At 38.2% G+C, this 22,196-nt stretch overlaps 2 protein-coding genes across 7 annotated transcripts in view; both read left to right on the top strand.

Annotated features, from left to right (window-relative positions):
- Nucleotides 1-15,172, top strand: part of SPICE1 (spindle and centriole associated protein 1) — a 66,729-nt gene extending 51,557 nt beyond the window's left edge. For 5 of the 6 annotated variants that reach the window (XM_053565117.1, XM_053565116.1, XM_053565114.1 and 2 more), the window contains 5 exons: nt 6,955-7,439; nt 9,070-9,235; nt 11,209-11,311; nt 12,199-12,286; nt 13,834-15,172. In XM_053565117.1, the coding sequence (XP_053421092.1) occupies nt 6,955-7,439; nt 9,070-9,235; nt 11,209-11,311; nt 12,199-12,286; nt 13,834-13,887 (896 nt within the window). In that variant the 3' untranslated portion in view covers nt 13,888-15,172. The remainder of the gene's footprint in view (nt 1-6,954; nt 7,440-9,069; nt 9,236-11,208; nt 11,312-12,198; nt 12,287-13,833) is intronic. The other variant, XM_053565119.1, reaches the window with a different exon arrangement.
- Nucleotides 15,173-21,026: 5,854 nt separating this feature from the next.
- CFAP44 (cilia and flagella associated protein 44) overlaps nt 21,027-22,196 on the top strand; it is a 139,594-nt gene continuing 138,424 nt past the window's right edge. Inside the window, exon 1 of the mRNA XM_053565814.1 lies at nt 21,027-21,051. The gene's annotated coding sequence lies outside the window, so the exon portion shown is untranslated. The remainder of the gene's footprint in view (nt 21,052-22,196) is intronic.

The following is a 22,196-nucleotide window of genomic DNA, read 5'->3' as shown; positions in this document are numbered from 1 at the left end:
CCTTAGATTTAGATCCTTTATCCATCTTGAATCAATTTTAGTGAGTGGAGAAAGGTGTGGGTCCAGTTTTAGTCTTTTACATGTGGTTATCCAGTTCTCCCAGCACCATTTATTGAATAGGGATTCTTTCCCCCAGTGTATGTTCTTGTTTGGTTTATCAAAGACCAGGTGGCTGTAGGATACTAGTTTCATCTCATGGTTTTCTGTTCAGTTCCAGGAGTATCTATGTCTCTATTTTTGTACCAATACCATACTGTTTTGATTATTATGGCCTTTTACTACAGCCTAAAGTTGCAGGCTAATGTTTTTATTACTAAGAATTGCCTTAGCTATAAGGGTTTTTTCTGGCTCTAAACAAAATGAACATTTCCAAATCTTGATGTTGGTATTTTAATGGGGATTGCATCGAATCTGTAGATTGCTGTGGGAAGTACAGACATTTTAACAATGTTGATTCTTCCCAGCCATGAGCATGGTATGTTCTTCTATTTGTTAATATCTCCTGCTATTTCTTTTCTTAGGGTCTTGCAATTTTCTTTATAGAGGTTCTTCACCCTCTTTTCTTAGATATATTCCTAGGTATTTCATTTTCTTTGAAGCTACTGTGAAGAGAATTGTGTCTTTGATTAGCATCTCATCTTGGCAGTTATTAGCATATATAAAAGCTACTGATTTGCAGACATTAATGTTATATCCTGAGACATTACTGTATTTTTTGATCACTTCCAGGAGTCTTGGGGTTGATTCTTTGAGGTTCTCTAAATATAAGGTCATATCGTTGGCATATATCTCTAAATATAAGGTCATATCGTCGGCAAAGAGGAAGAGTTTAACTTCCTTTGGTCCCATATGGATGCCCTTTATTACCTTACCTTCTCTTACTTGATTGCACTGGCTAGAACTTCCAGCACTATGTTGAATAGTAGTGGTGATAGAGGACAACCTTGTCTGGTTCCAGTTCTGAGTGGGAAAGCTTTCAGTTTTACTCTTTTCCATATAATATTAGCTGTAGGATTATCATAGATGGTGCAGATCAGTTTAAGAAATGTGCCGCCTATGCCTATATTCTTCAGAGTTCTAATTAGAAAAGGATGTTGAATTTTATCAAATGCTTTTTCTGCATCTATTGAGAGGATCATATGGTTTTTGTTTTTGTTTCTGTTGATATGGTGAATTACGTTTATGGACTTGTGTATGTTAAGCCAGCCTTGCATCCCTGGGATGTAACCTACTTGATTGTGATGTATGACTTTTTAAATGAGAAGCTTTCATCTATTGGCTAGGATTTTATTGAGAATTTTTGCATCTATATCATTAGTGAAATTGGTCTGAAGTTCTCCTTTTTAGTTGGGTCTTTTCCTGGGTCTTTTAGTTGGGCTTTGGTATCAGGGTAATGTTTGCTTCATAGAACGTGTTGGAAAAGATTCCTTCCTTCTCAATTTTTTGGAATAGTTTCTGTAGTATGGGTTGTAGCAGCCCATATAGCCTATGGCTAGGAGGAATGAGAGTTATAAGAAATACCTGTATAGCTTAGTAATGGAACACCTTGGTGGAAAGGGCATGGAGAGGGATTTAGCTCTCCTAACAAGCATGAGAGCTCGTGAGATGAGAGCAGTGGTGAATTGGCAGTCTCTACACCTGTGGTGTTGAGAGGCACGAGATCAGCCTTATATTAGGCTGGAGGAGAAGGCAGTCGGGAGCATGCGCGTTCTATCACGGACCCCCTGACTGTGACTCTTTCTCCTCTCCTGTCTGCTGATACCAGCACTGTGTCTTTCTGCTGAAGATTACCAAGCTCTACTAAAGACTAAGATCTATCTAAGGCTGCTTTACTCTCTCTAAGATTCTCTCTCCTGCCGAAGTAGATAGCCCTCAGACACCTAAGAGAAATTGTTCCTGAGCAAGGTAGCTTAGTGATCCGCGTCCAGAACCTAGTTAAGCCGGGCCCAAGACCTGGCCAGTCAGGGGCCCTGACAATGGGTATAAACTCTTCTTTGAAGGTTTGATGGAATTTTGGTGTGAAGCCATCTGGACTATGAACTCCTGGAAGTTCATTTTTTTGTTTGGAGATTTTTTTGTTTCTTTGATCTCAGTGCTTGAAATTGGTCTGTTCAGGAGATCTATTTCTTCTTCATTAAGACTGGGAGAGGGTTTGATTCCAAGTATTGATCCATTTCCTCCACATTGTCAAATTTCAGGGTGTAAAGTTTCTTGTGGTATTCAGAGATAATCTATGTGGCATCTCTTGTTGTTTTCCCTTTATCGATTTTTATTGAGGTTACTAGAGATATTACTTTTCTGTTTCTAGTTAGTCTGGCCAAAGTTTTATCTATTTTATTTATTTTTTCAAAAAACCAACTTTTTGTTTTGTTAATTTTCTGAATGATTCTTTTGTTTTCAGTTTCATTAATCTCTGATTTAATTTTGGTTAACTCTTTTCTTTGGCTGGGTTTGAGATTAGACTGTTCTTCTTTTTCCAATTCCATAAGATGGTTTGTGAGTATGTTGACATGCTCACTTTCTGTTTTTTGAATTTAGGCATCTAGTGCAATAAATTTTCCTCTCAGGACTTCTTTTATTGTGTCCCACAGGTTTTGGTGACTTGTGTCTTCATTGTTGTTATGTTTGAGGAATTTAACAATTTCCTCTTTTATCTTTTCCTGAACACAACTATCATTCAGCATAAGGTTGTTTAATTTCCATGCCTTTGTGTGGAGATGAACATTTTTGTTGGAGTGTGTTCCACCTCTATAGCCTTGTGGTCTGAGAATAGACAAGGTATAATTTCTATTTATTTAATTTTGTGGAGGTTTGATTTGTATCCTAGGATGTGATCTATTGTGGAATATGTGCCATGGGCTGACGAGAAAAAAGTATATTCTTTTGCTTTGGGATGGTGTGTTCTGTATATGTCTATTAATCCCATTTGTTCTAGAGTCTTGTTTAAGTCCTTTGTATCCTCTGTTTAGAGGATCTGTACAGTTCTATCAGTTAAGTTCCCTGGCTAGTATGGTGTTGCTCAGACTCTCAAGGTCTGTTTCATAAATCTGGGACCATTTTAGTTAAGTGCATAAATATTTAAAATGAGATGTCTTCTTGTTGTATTGTTCCTTTGACCAGGGTGAAGTGTCCATCTTTGTCTTTTGTAACTATAGTTGCATTGAATCCACTTGTATCTGAGAATAAGATTGCAACCCCGCCTTTCTTCTGATTTCCATTTGCTTGAAATTCTGTTTTTCATTGCTTATCCCTGAGTTTTGATTCTTCAAAGTTAGGTATGTCTCCTGGAGACGGCATATGGATGGCTTGTGCTTTTTTATCCAATCGGCAGTCTGTGCCTCTTCAGTGGGGAATTGAATCCATTGACATTTATTGAGAGTATCAATAAGTATGGTAGAATTTTATTCATCTTGTTATGAGAAAGTCTGTTGTGTAGTTTTATCCTTTGTGCTACAGTGGAAGTTAAGTTTTGGCCTCTGTCTTGTAAGTGATTACTTTGGTGGTGGTCCTTTGTGGTGTTCAGTGTTGAGAATAGGTCTAAGTATTTCCTATAGCACTGGTCTTGTTGTGGCAAATTTCCTCTGTGCTTGTATATCCACAAAAGATTTGCTTTCTCCATCAATTTTGAAACTAAGTTTAGCAGGATACAGAATTCTGGGCTGAAAATTATTTTGTTTAAGGATGTCGAAGGTGGGCGAGCCTGCTCTTCTGGCTTGGAAAGTTTCAGTTGAAAAGTCTGCTGTCATCTTAATGGCACTGCTCCTGTAGGTCAGGTGGCACTTATCTAGTTGCTTGCAGAATTTTTTCATTTGTCTTGACTTTGGACAGGTTCGTTACAATGTGTCTTGGAGAAGAACTGTTAGAGTTGAGGTGATCCACAGTTCGATATCTATCTGAAGGGAGTGTGTTGGGCTCTTTAATAAAACTTGGGAAGTTTTCATTTATGATACTTTCTAGTAGGGCTTCTGCTTCCATACTTTGGGACAATCTTCTTCCCCTTCAGGGATTCCTATTATTCATATGTTTGAACACTTCATGGAGTCTTATACTTCTCTAAGTGCCTGCTCTGCTTTTTCTCTCTTCTTTTCTGCCTCTGTAACTACCTGGGTTAACTCGAACACTTTATCCTTTAGCTTTGATATTCTTTCTTTTCCATGGTCTAATCTATTTTTGGTACTTTCTACAGCATCTTTACATTCTCTGATTGTCTCCTTCATTTCCTTAAGCTCCTCCATATCCTTTCTATATTCTACATATTTCTCGTCTGACTTTTGTTTCTGTCTTTCCATTTTCTCATCCATTCCCTTTATTGTCATAATCATTCATATTTTCTATTCCCTTTCTGTCAAGTCCATTAGTCCTTTATAGGAGGAGTCTTCTGAAAAAAGTGCCTCATGGTCCTTTGGAGGAGTTGCTCTAGTTAGATTTTCATGGTACCTGAATTTTTCTGTTGGTTCTTCCTCATGTGTGCTTTCTTCTCATTCACCTCCTTGTGCTCCTTTTCCCTTCTCACTTCCTCCTTTGCTTCAAATTACCTTGTCTTAGAGTTTAGGTGATGAAGAGGCCTCTTGGTATGACACCAAAAGGAGGAGAAAGGTAAAGAGCAAGCAGGGAATATATTTGTATTGCAATATATTGTCAGGACACCAAGTGGAGCTGTAGTTTTGGGGGATGGACAACACAGCTGTTAACCTCTTTCTAGTTCCCAGGCATAGACCTGTTTCCCAACTTAATTGTCCATGGTGATTGCCTGCTTAATTCCTTTTTTTTTTTTTTTTTTTTTTTTTTTGTGATTTTTGGCCGGGGCTGGGTTTGAACCCGCCACCTCCGGCATATGGGACCGGCACCCTACTCCTTGAGCCACAGGCGCCGCCCTGCCTGCTTAATTCCTAAGCATGCAGGCCCTGCTGGGTTGGGATCTCAAAGCTCTCTAGAATCCTTCAGAGGCAGGTCTCACTGTGCCCCCAGACAACAGTTCCCATGGAGTGTGGGAGTCCCTGAGCCTGTCAGGATTGGAAGTCCGATTGTAACAGGTGGAACTAAGAAGGCTATGTCCTTGTAGGAGGCCTGCCTTCAGGACCTTCCCACAATGGCTGCCCCCTGGCTGCCAAGACCTTCCCAGAATGGCCATCTCTATCACCGCTAAACTTTTAGCAAACCAGCTCCAATCAGCCCTCAAATCTGGCTGCTGTGTACTGTTCATGTGTGTCCTCTTTTCCAGGCTTTTCGCTCAATGAGCAGCTTCCCTTGAGAACCAAAACTGCAAAAAGGCTTCCTCCCATCCTGGACCTGTGCAGCGGAGTTGGTCACTCCTGCTGCCTTGTGCAAACTTGCCTAGTGTATCAGAACTCTGCCACTTGGTTCATGTGCTATATCCAGCACCTCGCCATCTTGCTATGTACCCCAAGCCACAGCTCCAGGCAAGGCCTGCGTGCCAAGCACAGCCTGGTTTTCTCCTGTTCCTCAGTTGTACTAGGAGAGTTTGGCCAAATGAAGGCTCTTTCTGGTCCACCATCTTGCTCTACACCTCCCCTCTCAGTTCTATTAACAAAAAATATTTCTCAAATTTATTTATTTCTCTTTATCTCTAATGCCAGCACACCTCAGTCATAGCCAGCATTGTCTTTCTTCTAGACTACCACAATTTCATCCTGGACTTCCTAATTTTCTGCTATATTCCAATCAATTATCCATAGCATTTAAGAAATTTAACTTGAATCTTGCCAGACTTTCTCTAGGTTTCCATTGCTCTTAAATTATAAAATTCCTAACATAGTCTAAAAGGTTCTGCCAGAAATAGCCACTGCACATTTCTCTAATCATGTATTTTTCCAGTTCTCTCCTTATTGCTAAGCCACAATTAGCCTGGCGTCCTTTCTTTGCTCTTTCCTGTTTTTCCGCCTTCAAATGTATTGTTTTCTCTGCCTATAATGTGCTTCGCTCTAGGTTCTGCTACACATATGATCCTTTTAAAATTTTATTTCCTCAGAGAGGCCTTTCCTGGCCATCCTCAATTTAAATTAGGTACTGATACTCTCTTCCTCATCCCGCCAATATTTCCAGATATAAGTTAATATGTGTGTTAAAATGTGAATTTTGCATGGTGGGATTGCAAACTCATACAGCCCCTTTGGAAAGAAATATGGAGAATCCTTAAAGAACTCAGATTAAACCTCCCATTTGTCCTGCAATCCCACTACTAGGCATCTACCCAGAAGAAAAAAGTCATTTTATCATAAAGACATTTGCACTAGATTGTTTATCACAGCTCAATTTACAATTGCCAAGTTGTGGAAACCTAAATGCCTATCAACTCAGGAATGGTTTAACAAATTGTGGTATATGTATACCATGGAATACTATTTAGCCATAAAACAGATGGAGACTTTATATCTTTTGTATTAGCCTAGATGGAGTTGAAACATATTCATCTTAGTAAAATATCACAAGAATGGAAAAGCAAATATTCAATGTACTTAATACTAATAGGAAGCCAATAGATGATCTAATTCACACCCATATAGAAGTAAAACTCAATTGGAGGGAGGGGACTGGCTTGCTCCTACTTAATGGGCACAATGTAGGGGTGTATGGCACACTTTTTGGGTGTAGGACACAACTATAAGATGGACTCTGCCTAACAAATTCAAATATTGTGACCTGGTTGTTTGTACCCTCACATTAACTTAAAATTAAAAAAAAAAGTGAACTGGTAGATGGTTTTTTCGCAGGGGTACCAATAAATGCTTTAAGGAATCTCAACAGTCTCTGTACTTGATTGTTAGGGGTGGCATTGTTGGTAATATTCCCTGCTAAAAATAATTTAGGCATTCAGAAGCCAAACCCTTCTATTGAAATTCTTCTCTAACTACCATGAAGGGCTAATGAGATGATTAGAATGTCAACCTATAGGAAAATAATACATGTTCATCACTTTTTAATTCTTATCTACAGTATTGAGGAGGACTGTCCAAACTCGTCCTGCACCGCGGATTCCTCCAACAGTGGAGATAACTGAAAAGGAACAAAATTGGAAAAAGAAGACCTTACGTATTGATACAGATGGCCAGAATTCAAATGAAGAGAGTCATCTCTTCACTCAGAGGTGGAGAGTCTCTCACATGGGAGAAGATTTGGAGAACAAAAATCAGGTTCCATTTGTTAACCTCTCGCAGCCTCTCTGCAATTCCCATTCCAGCACTCAGCAATCAAGAAACCCCATGTTCTCAGAAGAGCCCCCAGTACTGGGAGATGGGCAACAGCTTAGAACAAATGAGGCATTAATACAAAGAAAGGACATAATGACACGAATTGCTGAGTTGACACTGCAAAATTCAGCAATCAAGTCACATTTGAATAATATTATTGGGCCTGGAGGAGAGCAAGGGGATGGACTCCAAGAACTGAACAAACAGGAAAGCACAGGTGGCCTCGCTGCCGTGAGTACCAATTAGGGGTTGACCAGGGACATACAGGAACTTAGGTAGAGATGTAGGCTTGGGCGTCTTAAGAGACTTTTCAGAAATTATCCTGGGTAGCTTGAGGCTACCACTGGATGGCTTATGCTTTGGGCTGTTCTCATCACATAATAGGCATAAGTTATTTATCAGGTGAAATAAACTTTGTGGGATAACCTGGTAACTTTATTTCATTGTTTCGAGGGGCAATAAGGAATTCTAAGTTCCAACTGGGAAATGTTATACACCCCTCCTCATGCTGGTCCCAGTGATGAGAGACACTTCTTTTTGCTCTTTCTTGAGCAGTGATATAGCTCCTGCCAGGGTTCTGATAAGAGGACTATATAGAGTGTTAGGAGTGGGAACCTGCTGCAAGCTCCACCATGAATTAGCGGCTCCTGAGGCATCTGTGTCCGAAAGGCTTTAACAGCAGTGGGTCGAGAGCTTTTTTTGAGAAAGGTTAGGGTGAGGTGGGAATAAGGGCCATCTCTGTAAGATCTGACTCATCAGGAATAAGAGCAATATGGGTATTGAAGTAGTAGTAGTAGTAGTAGTAGTCAGAAGGGACAAGCAGAAGAGGAACTAGAAAGGAGTATTGCAGGAGGCAGCAGCTATTGGTACAGGTGTATGTATGTAAATTCAAATTGCTTCAATTTTGAATCATTGGGAGGCATTTACATGTTTTCAGTTTTGAAGATTATTTGAAACAGGCAACTCTTGGTTTAAAAAAGGCAACAGAGTTAACTGTTCTGCTTGCTTCCTTTCTAATTATTGATAGTATATAGATCAGGCTAGAAAGGACAATCTAATATTGCTGTCCTCACCACACTCTTTTAATTGGAAATAGAAAATGTTCTTTAATTCATAGTTTTGCTTTTTTTTAATTCATAGACATAAGCTAAAAATCAATGATTTCTATCAGAGGGTTTTTTTCCCCCAAAGGGACATATTTAACATAATAAAATAGGAATGACATAAGTACATTTCTTTGGGGAATTTTTACATTATACTTGTGATATTCCTTGGTTGGCTATTTTGTGCTGTGCCTCTCATATTCCTTTTCCTTTCTAATTGCCAGCTATTCTTGAGTAAGATATCTCAGGCCAAAAGTAGCCTAGGGAAACCTTCACATGGTAAGGAGTAGCAAGGTTCCCAGATCTTTTGCCAAGTAATTCATGGTGCATGTTTGAAAATTATAATTATAGAAGCGTCTGTTTCAAATATAGCAGATCCTCTTTTGTAAGCTGTCAAACCCCAGCCAGCTGTGTCATCAACAGGCATGTGGCATTTACTTAGAGAACAGATCACTAGGAGTAATCTTTTTGCTTATGTGATCTTTTGTGCAGTTCAGTAACACTAAGAGATACAGGAAAGCCTGTGCCACAGACTAAGGCACTGGAGGGCTTCTGTGGCACCAGTAGAAGGATTAGTATCCTTTTACTTGAGCCCTGATTTTTCAGTTAAATGATTTGTAGGTTCTATTACTTGTAAATTCTGTTCACATTTGTACATAGCAAGGGCTATGAATACTAACTTACTGGCACTTAGGAGCAAAGTCAAAATTGTGTGTATTTTTTTCAGCATTGAATTTTTACCCTTTTTTCCCTCAAAGACTTTTCCAGTAGTGCAATCTCTACCACCAAGTATGGAGGAACGGATTGCAGAATTGAATCGGCAGAGTGTGGAGGCTCGTGGAAAACTACTGCAGTTGATAGAGCAGCAGAAACTTGTTGGTTTGAATCCTTCTCCACCAGTGTCACCTGTCAGAGCATGGACTGGTTGGTCACAAATTCATGATGTAAAAACTAGAAATATGAAGATTTTCATTTTCTCAATTTTGCAAGTTCATACTGAGCTGAAAGAAATCTCAGATTTTAGTGCCTTCTATTTTGCACAGGAAGATATAGGTCTAAGTCACAAAATAAGTGACCGAAGTAAGACTAGAAAGCGGGTCCTCTGATTCTTTCTATCCCACAGTGCCTAGATAATCTTTGGTGTGTGGATTCCTAAGTTGCCCTATATCTAAATGGGATTCATTATAGAATGTGATCTACTTAGGACATATGCTGCAGCTAATTATAAAATATAACCATCATAATGATGATTAAGAATTTCATGAACAACAAATTACGTTTTAAAACATTTTCATTTGATAATTAAATTTTCTATTGTTATATTTAGGAACGTGAAAAGCTAGAGGGGATTGTATTTCATTATTTTTTTATAAAGACAGGGTCTTGAACTCTTAGTCTCAAGCAGTCCTCTTGCCTTGGCCTCCCAGAGTGCTGGGATTGCAGGCATGAACCCCCATGGCTGCCTGGCAAGGAGATTCTAAATAATAGAATAGTAACTAAAAACTTAGTTGTCATGGTATTCACATTCAAAAAAGTACTGATGAAACAAAGTATATATCAAGTTGAATTTTAGCCAGAAAATGAATTAAGACCTCAGAGCTGATAGTATACCTATTTGATAAATAAGTGAGACAAAATGAGGTTAAGTGATTTATCTGAAGCTCCAGAGCAAATAACAGATTTGTGATAATGTTCTTTCCTTTCCAATGGTTATATCTAATGTATTCTCTTTTTTTGCAGTTTTTGGCCAGGGCTGGGTTTGAACTCGCCACCTCCAGCATATGGGGTCGGTGACCTACCCCTTTGAGCCACAGGCGCCGCCCCTCTAATTCATTCTTTTTATAAGTGAAATTCTTGGTTTCACAGGAGACTCTGTGGGCTATAATGATAAAAATAAAAATGGTCCATATGCCATGAAAAATCTCTTTTGTTTTCTGTGGCAACTGAGGAATATTTTATAAAATTAATAGGGCTTTATTATCTCATTAAACCTAGAAATCATTATTTTTAAGCAATGATTCACAGGAGCCTGTATGAAATTGCCTGGGATGACATAACGTTTTCCATTAGTAAATACATAGGAACGTATATGTTGATTGGTTACCCACTTCTGAAATATGGAGAATATACATAATTATATTAATATTGGCCGTATGGAGCATTCTTCAGCCAACTTTCCCCTCCTGCTTTAATGTCTTCAGTAAAAGTCATAATGTAATAGATTTAAAAGATTTAAAGTTTTACTGAATGACTACAGAAAAATTTCCCCCCTTTTGGGGAAAACTATAGATAAGCTGCTTTTGACAAAGTTCTTAAGTTCTTTAGGGCTACCTCTTAATTTCTGTTTTTCACTTCCAGATCTGACATGATACCACTTGTCTGAAGATTCTGGCTCTCTATGAACTGGCATGCTACTGAATTGACACTAGTTACTAAAGTTCCTTGTCTCACAGCTCATTTAAAAAAAAAAAATCTTCCAAGCATATCTGTGGGCTATAATGATAAAAATGAGGAAAGAGGGCAGCGCCTGTGGCTCAGCAGGGCGCTGGCCCCATATACCGAGGGTGGCGGGTTCAAACCCAGCCCCGGCCAAACTGCAACAAAAAAAATAGCTGGGCGTTGTGGCGGGCGCCTGTAGTCCCAGCTACTCGGGAGGCTGAGGCAGGAGAATCGCGTAAGCCCAGGAGTTGGAGGTTGCTGTGAGCTGTGTGACGCCATGGCACTCTACCGAGGGCAATAAAGTGAAACTGTCTCTATAAAAAAAAAAAAAAAAAAAAAACGAGGAAAGAATCTCTACATTTGTAATGTGCAATTTGTAGTAAGATGGAAGTCAGGTGAAATTTTAATTTTTATTTCATTGAAAGATAATGAAACTAATGTTCGTATTTATATTTTAGAAGGAGGAAAAAGGACAATTGAGGTATCTATTCCAGCTGCAGAAGCCCCGGAGAGCTCAAAATGCAGTAATGTCTCTCCTGTCAGTGGAATAAACACAAGAAGGTAGGGTTACAGTGTGAACACTTAGTTAGAAAAAAAAAAAAAATCAGGAATGTGAAGAATGTGGTATGTATTTTATTCTCTTTGTGAAAAAAAAGGAAGTGTAATATCTGACTTAGATTCAGACAGACACGTTTAGATAAAAAGTAATTGGAGAAGAGAATTTTTTGGGAAAAAGAAGAATGAGGAATAACTTCTAACTAAGTAGAAAAGTATAGTTTGGCTACTACAAATAAAAATAGTGTAACACATACAGAGAATAGGATTAGGAGGTGATATATGACAGGGAAGGTGAATTGACCAAAAGTATTTTCCTCCTCAGTGTTGTACTGTGCTGCTCAAGTGTAGTTTCTCTTCTACTCCTTTGACCTTTTTCTCCCACTCTTGCACACCCATTTTCCTCTTTATTGTTATAAACTTATCTGTATGATACTGTAATGGCAGGTACATGTCGTTACACATTTGTCAAAATCCATAGAACATATAACACAAAGAGTGAACTCTGATATGAACTGTAAACTTAAGTAACTTACAATATATTACTATTAGCTCATCACTGGTAACAGATTTGCCTCACTAAAGCAAGATGTTAGTAATAGGGGAAACCATGCATGTCTTGGAGTTGGGGGTGAGAGGGAGTATGGGAACTCTGTACTTTCCATTCATCTTTTTGTAAACCTAAAACTGCTCCTAGAAATAACGTCTATCAATTAAAAAGTGACTTATAGGTTGGTGAAAATATATTACAAATAATTTACCTCATTTGGAACTAAGTCAGCCATTCATTTATAAGTTCTTGCCAGTATAGAGAATTGTCAGTTGTTTTCATAATTTTCGAAGGTTAAAAATGATAACTCACTTTGTCATTCTCTTTTATTTCTAATAAATAGATCTTCAGGGGCTACTAGTAATTCTTTATCTCCATTAAATGCCACCTCAGGAAGTGGGCCATTCACACCTCTGAATCCAAGAGCAAAGGTACATGATAAAATGTAGTTGTAAAATGTGTATGGGGTGTCAAGATGGTAAAGGGGGAAGGTGACTGATCAGTGATTTTCATTCAGTTATTATTCCTGTTATCCTAAAGATGATATAAAGTTCTTTTTTTTTTTTTTTTAATTTCTTGAGATAGGGTCTCATTCTATCATCCAGGTTAGAGTACAATCATAGCTCACTGTAACTTCAAAATCCTAGGCTCAAGTGATTCTCCTGCCTCAGCCTTCCAAGTAGTTTGGACTACAGGCATGCACCATCATGCCCGGCTAATTTCTTAAAAAATTTTTGTAGCAATAATCTCTTTCTGTGTTGCCCAGGCAGTTCTCAAATGTCTGGTCACAAGTGATCCTCCTGGATTGGCCTCCCAAAGTGCTGGAATTACAGGTGTGAGCTACCACACCTGACTGATATGAAATTGTTAAATGAAAAAAAGTAGTAATTCACCTTCATTAGAAAAAAATAAGACATACAAGGCCGTCCAGAAAGTGTCCAGCCATGTACTATGAAAAAAGAGATAGATGTTGGATACTTTCCAGACAGCCCTTGTATACTTTTGTTCTGTGGTAAAGGAATAAGATAAAATTTTATAAGATATTCAGCAGTCCTTAAAGACTGGCATTAACTATCTGTAGGTGAGCTTTTCAAATGCCATGGTGGGACACACAGCTGTGCCTTATATGGGTTATAGGTGTGCTGAGATATTGGTTCCTTCACTCCTTTCTGTGATTGGGTGGGATATGGGTCCATTCACTTTTCTTGTCACTTTATGCTGAGATTCCATATCTGAGCATGCCACTGGTTAGACAGATTATGACAGAAAGCATAAATAAGTATCATGTGTTTTTTGTGTGTTTTGCTATATGTAAAAGCTAAGCATTTCAGAGTGTATGCAACATTTTTGCAGAAGGCATTTTTCTGTGTTAATACAGCAAAATATAATTCCTTTGAGTATTTGTTTATAATAAATTGTGAGGATATCTTTAAAATTGTAAAAATTACTTTTGCAGACTTGAAGTAACAACTATCTGATATGAAGGGAGGAATCTTTGCTATTCTTATTACTAACTAGCTTCAGTAATTAACCAAAGATTGGGTGTTATAGCCCAAATTAATTGATAGGCTTATATACCCCAATTGCCCAGCACTAGAAGATTTGTCTTTTGCTACTTCTTATGTTCTAAAAAAGCTTTAAAATAAGCTATTTTATATAACTTACCCTTAGTTCCTAGAATTTAGTAACATTTAATTTATTAAAATCAAATAACTTTTTTATTATTTTTAAAAGTTGTACCTTTGATTTGTATAAAACACTGGCTATATCCCTTTTAAGAAAAATAGGACTCTTAAATCAATGTCAGGATCTATTGGTCAGATAATCAGTTATTTGTTAGTGTTTGTTAGAACATAAACATTGGTGCTAGTGATTTGATTTCCAGTACCATTTAATGGCACAGAATGACTGTTGTATGTACTTGGCTTGATCTGTTTCTGGTTATCTTCTAAATTCTTTCTGTATCTTTGTTCAACAGATTGAGAAAGAAAATGAAGAAGGCTGGTTTGCTCTTTCTACTCATGTATCATAAGTGAAGTTGAGTTTTATGGAGTTTGTTCTTAATAATTTATTCTGAGCTTTCCACTCTCTGTGCTCCTGCTTTTAAGGGTTTTTTTTTTTTTTTTCCTTTCAGTTTTTGGCCGGGGCTGGGTTTAAATCTGCCACCTCTGCATATGGGGCCGGCACCCTACTCCTTTGATGCTTTTAAGTTTTTACATCCTTCTTTCAGATAAAACTTACTAAGAACATGTGAATTAGAACTAATGGAAAAGAGGAAAAAAGGAATTCTTTTAATTTTTGACCTTTTCAAATATGTTTCAACAATCAACCAATCTACATAAATATCTGAATAAAATTTTGACTGTAGAGAAATTAAAGTTTTATATTCTAGTAACTTACTAAGTATTTTAGGATCTTTTTTGAGTAATACATTTTTACCTTTATCACCTTTATTCAGTTTTTTTGACTTACTATATCTTAAATATTGATCCATTTCTATTTTTTTCTTGTAGAACTAATTCACTTTGCATATAACTTATAATGAAATGCCTCTGTGTGATTAGTTCTGGCTTTCAGAAAAATGTAATGACTACTTTGGGTTTCTTTTTCAATGGGAAATTACTGCTGGCAATCATCTTTTCCATCAAATTGAATATATGGCCTTAAAAAGTAGGCCTGGGAATGTTTGTTTGTATTTGCTTATGCAGGTAAGAGAAGTTGTATATCTTACAAAATTCTCCTGTAGTCTTTAAATGTGAAAATATCAGCAGTAATGATAATGCACATCAAATAAATAATGATTATAGAACTCAAATCTCTAAATGCAGCAGTATTGATTTAGTGATTTATTTACTGTTCAAACAATTAATAGAAAAAGTTGGTATCAGTTTTCCCAACTCTGAATTTAAGGAGATCATTCAGGATAGTTTTTTATTTTATTATTATTATTTTTTTCCTTCAAAGCTCCTGTTTGGTTCACAGGGGTTGCTTTCTATTTTAAACTTTTTTTTTAAATGATCTCTGACTCTTGGTTCCATGATAGGAATTCTCAAGCTGAGTGAGGTGGGAGTGGGGTAGGGAAACTTGCTTGGAGAATTTTCCCTCTGCAGTTGTAAATCACTGTTCTAGCAAGTGACCTGTGTAACTTTCACTTGGGCCTTTTCATTTTTGTGGTTGCAACAATAAAATTATTTCTTCTATTGTCACTGACTTTATTTATGTGAATTCATTTGTATTCATTTGCATTACTGCAGTTTCTTTCATCGGTATTACACTTTTGAAAGTTGATATTCAATAAATACTATCCCTATGTGGAATATAAGCCATTTTAGTGTTATTCCTTGTATTATTGAAATTTCAAGTTTTCTGCTTAGTTTGTGAATACATTCTTGTTTGTTTGTGTTTTGAGACAGAGTCTAACTATGTTGCCCTTAGTAGAGTGCTCTGACATCATAGCTTACAGCAATCTCTAGCTCCTGGGTTCTAGTGATCCTCTTGTCTCAGCCTCCCCAGTAGCTGGCTACAGGTGCACACCACAACACCCAGCTAGTTTTTTTTTTTTTTAGTAATGTTCTTCTTCCTGCTCAGGCTGGTCTCGGAACTCTTGACCTCCAGCAATCTACCTGTCTTGGCCTCCCAGAGTGCTAAGAATACAGGTGTGAGCCACCTTAGTAGGCCCTCTGAATGCATTCTTTTGATAGGCATTTTCCTTACTGTTCTCCAAATGGTTTGCTCTTTATGTTTTCTCCCTATATGCCTTTAAATCTTAAAAGCCATGCTTCTCAACTTGGAGCAGTAGAAAATTCCAAGTGAGCCCTGGGCATGGTATTTTTAAAAGCTGCTCAAGGTGATTCAGATGTGCTGCCAGGGCTGAGAACTACTACTGCAAAAGACTTTTATCACTAGCTTGCTGGCAACCTGTGGGACTGATATTTATGTATCCGTACTGTTACCATTAGTTTTAGCTGATAATACAAAAGCAAATTGAAAAAACTCCAAGAATAGTAGATGAAGAGAAAAGAACCCTTTCTTTCTTATGCCTTCTGAAGTAGTGCTTCTCAGTTTGGGTTGCCATTAAGAGTCATCTGGGGACCTTTTAAAATTCCCCATGCCCAGATCTTACACTAGGCCAGTTAAATTAGAATCGCTTAGGGCAGGACACAGACGTCAGCATTTTAAAAAGGCTTCTCAGATGATCCCAGTATACAGCCAAGTTTGGGAAACATTATAAAGATATTTATCACTCCAAATCATAAATTGATACACATTTTAAGGAAACAGTTTAAGCTACCTTGGGTCCTATTTATCAGCCTTCAGACTTATCTGTATGAATGAGTCTCAGAGTGTGGACCCTGAGCAGCAGTATCAGCATAGCTGGGGATGCTTGTCAGAAATGAAAATTCTTGGTGCTTATCCCAGACCTTTTGAAACTTCAGAAACTCTGGCATCTGTTTTTTTTTTTTTTTTTTATTAAATCATAGCTGTGTACATTAATGCAGTCATGGGGTACAATGTTCTGGTTTTATATACAATTTGAAATATTTTCATCAAACTGGTTAACATAGCCTTCATGGCATTTTCTTAGTTATTGTGTTAAGATATTTATATTCTACATTATTCGGGTCATTTTGAGGTATGCTATTGATCTACAGCATCACACATGGATGAACTCTACTATATTTGCCTGTGATATAGTACATTTACTTTTAACATATCAAGAGTTTGAGATTTCTTATGTTTATATTCAAATAGTAAATAACATATCATTTCTCCAGTATGCCCCAGAAAGCTGCTAATAACTTGCTAAACTTGAAATCTATAGCTTTCCAAATTACAGCTTGAGAGAGAAATTGATAATTTAAATCCACAGTTAATGATATGATCACTTATGTGAGGTCTGATAATTAAGTTTACAAACTTGCCACCATGCACTTACATTGGCAGCATTGTACAAACAACTTGGTAAGGTTTTATACCTTGATATATTAGTGTCTCACAGCTATGTTCATGTCAACATGTGGCAGTGTCTTACTGAGAGGCACTCACTGTTGATGTATGTTTTTGTGTGCTGTCACAAGAATATTGGATCTTGAACTAAAGCAGTAAACAAACATTACATTTGTTGTTAAACTTGGCAAGAGTGGAAGTGAATCAGGGATAATGTTAGTCCAAGTGTATGGGGATAATATCATGAAGAAATTGGCAGTGTACAAATGGATTAAATGTTTTCCTGAGACGAGAGAAAGTGTCACTGATGATAAGAGGTCAAGGTGGCCAGTAATGAGCATTTTCATTGTTGCAAAATGTTGTAAAAATTTGTTGAATTGTGTGTTGAAATTGTCAGCTGACTGAGAAGCATGGCAGACCAAATAAACATTGATAAAGAAACAGTTAGGAAATCTTAACTGAAAATCTTGGCATGAGAAAGATGTGTGCAAAAATGGCCCTGACGGACCTTACTGATGAACAAAAGCAAAAGAGAGTTAAAGTTTGCCAAGACCTTTTAGAGAGGCAAGATGATGTTTTGGGCCTTATTATCAGTGGCAGTGAAACGTGGTGTGCCAATATGACCCTGAAACAGAGTGTCAAAGTGCACAGTGGAAATCAGCCAGTTCTCCACGAACAAAAAAGTTCCTTCAGTCCAAATTAAGTCAAAACTGTTTACTGTTATGTGGTATTAGAGGGATTGTTGATTACGAATTTTACCAACTGGACAGTTAACCAAGTGTAGTATTTTGAAGTGCTGAAAAGGCTGTGTGAAAAAGACAAAAATGACCTGAATTCCCTGACAACTCATGGCTCTTACATCATGACAATGCCTCAACTCACATGTCACTATCTGTGAAGTTTTTAGCCAGTAAACAGATAACTGTATTGGAACATCCTCCCTATTTACCTGATCTGGCCCCGAATGACCTTTTTCTTTACCTGAAGATAAAAAATATTTAAGGAAGACATTTTGATGACATTGAGGACATCAAGGATTATGTGACAACAGCTCTGAAGGCCATTCCAGAAAAAGAGTTCCAAATTGCTTTAAAGGATAGACTATATGTGTAGTTTCCTAAGAGGAGTGCTTCAAAAATAACTGTAGTGATACTCAGCAAAGAGATACGTAGTACCTTTTGTAGGATGAGTTCGTGAACTTGTCAGACCTTGTATGCTGTACAAAAAAATCATTTGTTTAAGTGCCAGGTATTATTCTAGCCACCTTATGTGCTTCATGACACCTTAAAAGGTAGGTACTATTATCTTAATTTTTGTTTTACAGACAGGGTCTCACTTTATCACCCTCGGCTATTATCTTAATTTAACAGATAAGGAAACTGAGGTATGATACAAGAAGGTAACACACTAGGGAGTGTGGTACTAGACTGGCAGTCTTTCTCCAGTGTATATGCTATGCTGCTGCTTGATGCAGAGTAAATGTATTTTACAGTTGTGTGAAGTCTGGAAGCAACATAATAATAGCTATATGTTATTGAGCCATTATTGTGGGAAGTACTGTGCTAAACTGCAGTGTCACCATTATCTCATTTAAGTCTCATAGCAGCCCTATGACTTATAGGTGTTTAAATGCACCTTCCTTCGCCAATACCTTTACAGATGTGGTGGCTGAGTCCTGGAGGTGAATTAAGTTGCCCAGTGTCAAGAGTACTTGTAAGAGGAAGCTTTCTAAATAATTTTTGGTCTTCTGATTTATCAGAACTAACTAATGTAGCACACCGGTTAAGGGTACAAGTATTGCATCCAGAAAGCATGCATTCAAATGTCCTTTCTGCTATAGGGGCTGTACATCTTGGGCAAATTAATTTCCTCTTTGCCATTGAAAGTCACAAATAATAAATAATATATAACATTTAACTTGGAGTCTTGTGAGGATTAAGTGAGGTAAATCCATATATAAGTAAATGTGCTGAGAACAGGACCTGATTGACAATAAGCACTCTAATGATGACTACCTATTTTTTTTTGTATGGAAATAAATACACTACTTCCTGTGTGTGTTCGTTTTTTTAGACGTATTGTGAATTCATTGTATTATTTTTAGATTAACCATTAGACACGGTGCTTTAAATTTAGAGGTATTTCACCTGAAAGATGGTTGGAGTTTGAAAGAAAATATTGAGCATATGATTTGAAAATGTTAACTAACATGCTTTTTAAAAATAAGTTTACTCTGTTTTCTAAATTTTAGACATCTGGATTTATTATTTAATAATTAATAGCAAGGATAATCGTCTATGTTTTTTAGCCCTGGTGAATACTGGCCTGTCCTAACAAGGACATTTCAGTGTTGCTAACAAATGCATGGTATAAATTTTTGAAAAACTTGCATAAGATTATGGAAACCAATAAAGACATTATATCACAGTTATTTTTTCCTATCAATTTTATTGAGAAACAATTTATATATAATAAACTACACCCAGCCTTAAACTCCCAAGTAGCTGGGAATACAGGTGCCCACCACATGCCTGGCTATTTTTTTGTTGTTGCAGTTGTTGTTTTGCAGGCCCCGGGCTGGGTTTGAACCCACCAGCCCTGGTGCATGTGGCCGGCGCCCTAACCACTGAGCCATGGGTGCTGAGCCTCTGAAAGATTTCTTGTGTCTCTTTGCAATGTATTCCTCCCTTTGCCCAAGACCAAGGCAGCCACTAATCTGCTTTGCATCAGTATAGGTTTGTTTGCATTTTATTTAAATGGAATTAGACAGCATGTGCTATTTTGTGTCTGGCTTCTTACACTCACCATAATTGAAGTTTAACCATGTTATGTGTATTAGTTTTTCCTTTTTACCTCTGAGTAGGATTCCAGTGTATGGATATTTGTCCATTCTCTTGTTATTGGCTATTTATATTATTTTCAATTTTTGGCTATTGTGAATAAAAACTGCAATAAGTTTGGCCATAAGTTTTTGTTCTTCTTCAGTGATTAAATCTTGTCTTTCTCCAGACAAACAGGTAGTGTAAAGTGCTGTTGTTATCTCAGGGCTGCAAGGGGGTTCTGCTGTTTCTAGGGGAAAAACTTAAAAATTGCATTGGTGGAGAGAAAGTTATAAAGTTCTACTGAGCAATTCTTATAGAGACCTCTCTGTCTCTTTGCTTTCTCTGAGACTGCAATTACTCAGCCATTGGTGCTAACATTTACTGTTACAGTCCTGTCAATTCAAGGTCACTTATTGGCCTGCCTCAGTCCGGATAATAAACACTGGAAACTCATTTGTAATATGAAGGAACTAAGATACTTGAGAATTATAAAATTTTGGTTATGGAGCTGGTTACAGTTGTGCATTTTACATTCTCAACAGCTGTGTAGGAGAGTTCCAGTTTCTCCACATGTTTGTAGTTGGTGGTCTTTTTAATTTTACCTATTCTGGTGGATGTGGAGCAATGTATATTGTGGTTAGTATCTTCCTGATGACTACCTGTTAAGCATCTTTCCATGTGCTTACTGACCATTCATATGTCTTATTTGGTGAAGTATTCAAATCATCTGCCCACTTAAAAAATTGGGTTAGTTTTTCTTACTGAATTATAAATATTCTTTATATGTGTTGGATACAAAGTCCTTTGTCACGTTATTGCAACGCTGTAGTCATCTTAAAACTATTTTTTAAATAACGTTAGCTTATGTACTTAAAAACCAATATGAGCACAGAACTAGAGAAGTTGAATAATCCTGGACAGCAGTCATACTTTGTGTGTACCCAACACCCCGTGACCAAGGGGCCCACAACACAAAACCTTATTCATTATTAAAAGCCAACAGAAGTACAATAGCTTAAAAAACACCAAAAAAACCCTTGCGATATATTTTTGCTGTTGACGTTGCCGGCAAGGTGCCTTATCTGCTGCCATCAGGATCCCTTGAGCCATTTTGGAATATTGGACAAGCATCTTCCAAAGTATTCAAAATTCATTTAATTATCAACATACCATCTGTTAGGAATAGTAAACTTGACGAATGCCAGGTTTTCTATTTGAACCTGTGTCACAAGACAGAACAGACCTGACTAGAGGACGAATCCGACTGTATTTTGGGCGTGAACACCAGGCGCCGGCTGCGCATGCGCCTCCGGGCCCGCCCGGCTCCGCCCCCCAGTGAGGGGGGCGTTGCCGTGGTAACAGCAGTAAACCTAGACCTTTGAGCAGCTGCTGTGAATAGAAAGGAGCTGCCCCGGTCGGTACTTGTGGTGAGTCTGGACCCCAGCAACGGGGCCGTTCCCGCAACTTCCCGCTTAAATCCGTTAGCGACTCGAAGAGCAGTGAATGTTCTTAGTCTAAACCAGTGTTGTCCACGCTTTGCTGAAACACGTTCCTTCGCCCTCCGAACCTTTGAAGGGACTAGCATATGCGGCCGTGGGGCCAGGCACTGTGTGGGCGCAGCTCCTGCCTGCAGGGAGCTCACAATCCAGCTGGGGCAGAAGACAGCGGGCTGCAGGGGTCGGGGCTGGACCCGACCAAGCCAGAAGCAGCAGCCAGTGTGGTGGCAACGTGCCTGGCCTCTGGGCTCGGGGCTGAAGCTGTTCCCTCCACCCCACACTTAGCCGGGTGACGCTTGTCGAGCTGACTCCTCTGCACTTTGTGGTTTCCTCATCTCTAAAAAGGAAGATGCTGTTTTGTTAAAATTACACGAGATAACGCAGTTAAAGTGCTTAGTACATTCATGACACAATGTAGGTGCGCAATAAGTATTTGTTGAATGAATAGGCAAAGACATAATAGCATACAAATGTGCTACTCAGTGTGTCCTGTCAATGGTGATTTGTCCGGGTGCCTACTGACGACTAAAACTTTTGAGAGGTGAAAAGGCTAAAGAGGAACTAGGGAGAGAGAGCCACAGAGATGAGCTGTCATGAGTTACAGACCCTGGCGCAGAACATTTATACCCAGGACTCTAAGTTGTTTTGATGGTCATAAGGAGCCAGTAAATGTTTTAGACAGTAAGAGTGGCATGTTAAAAGCTGTGTTTCAGAAATACAAGAGGCAGTGTAGAAAATGGATTAGAAGGCTGGGTGCAGTGGCTTACACCTGTAATCCTAGCACTCTGGGGGGCCAACGTGGGTGGATTGCCTGAGCTCAGACCAGCCTGTGCAAGAGTAAGACCCTGTCTCTACTAAAAATAGAAAACTTAGCCGGTTGTGGTGGCTCATGCCTGTAGTCCCAGTTACTCAGGAGGCTGAAGCAAGAGGATTGCTTGAGCCCAAGAGTTTGAGGTTGCTGTGAGCTATGACATCATGACACTGTACCCAGGATGACTGAGTGAGACTCTGTCTAAAAGAAAGAAAGGAAGGAAGAAAATGGATTAGAGAAGGGAAGACAAAGTCAGTAGTAATGG

The sequence above is a fragment of the Nycticebus coucang genome, chromosome 16 (assembly GCF_027406575.1).
Source record: "Nycticebus coucang isolate mNycCou1 chromosome 16, mNycCou1.pri, whole genome shotgun sequence".
Lineage (NCBI taxonomy): Eukaryota > Metazoa > Chordata > Mammalia > Primates > Lorisidae > Nycticebus > Nycticebus coucang.
The sequence above is the reverse complement of the archived record's forward strand: the minus strand, read 5'-3'. Positions and strand labels throughout refer to the sequence as shown.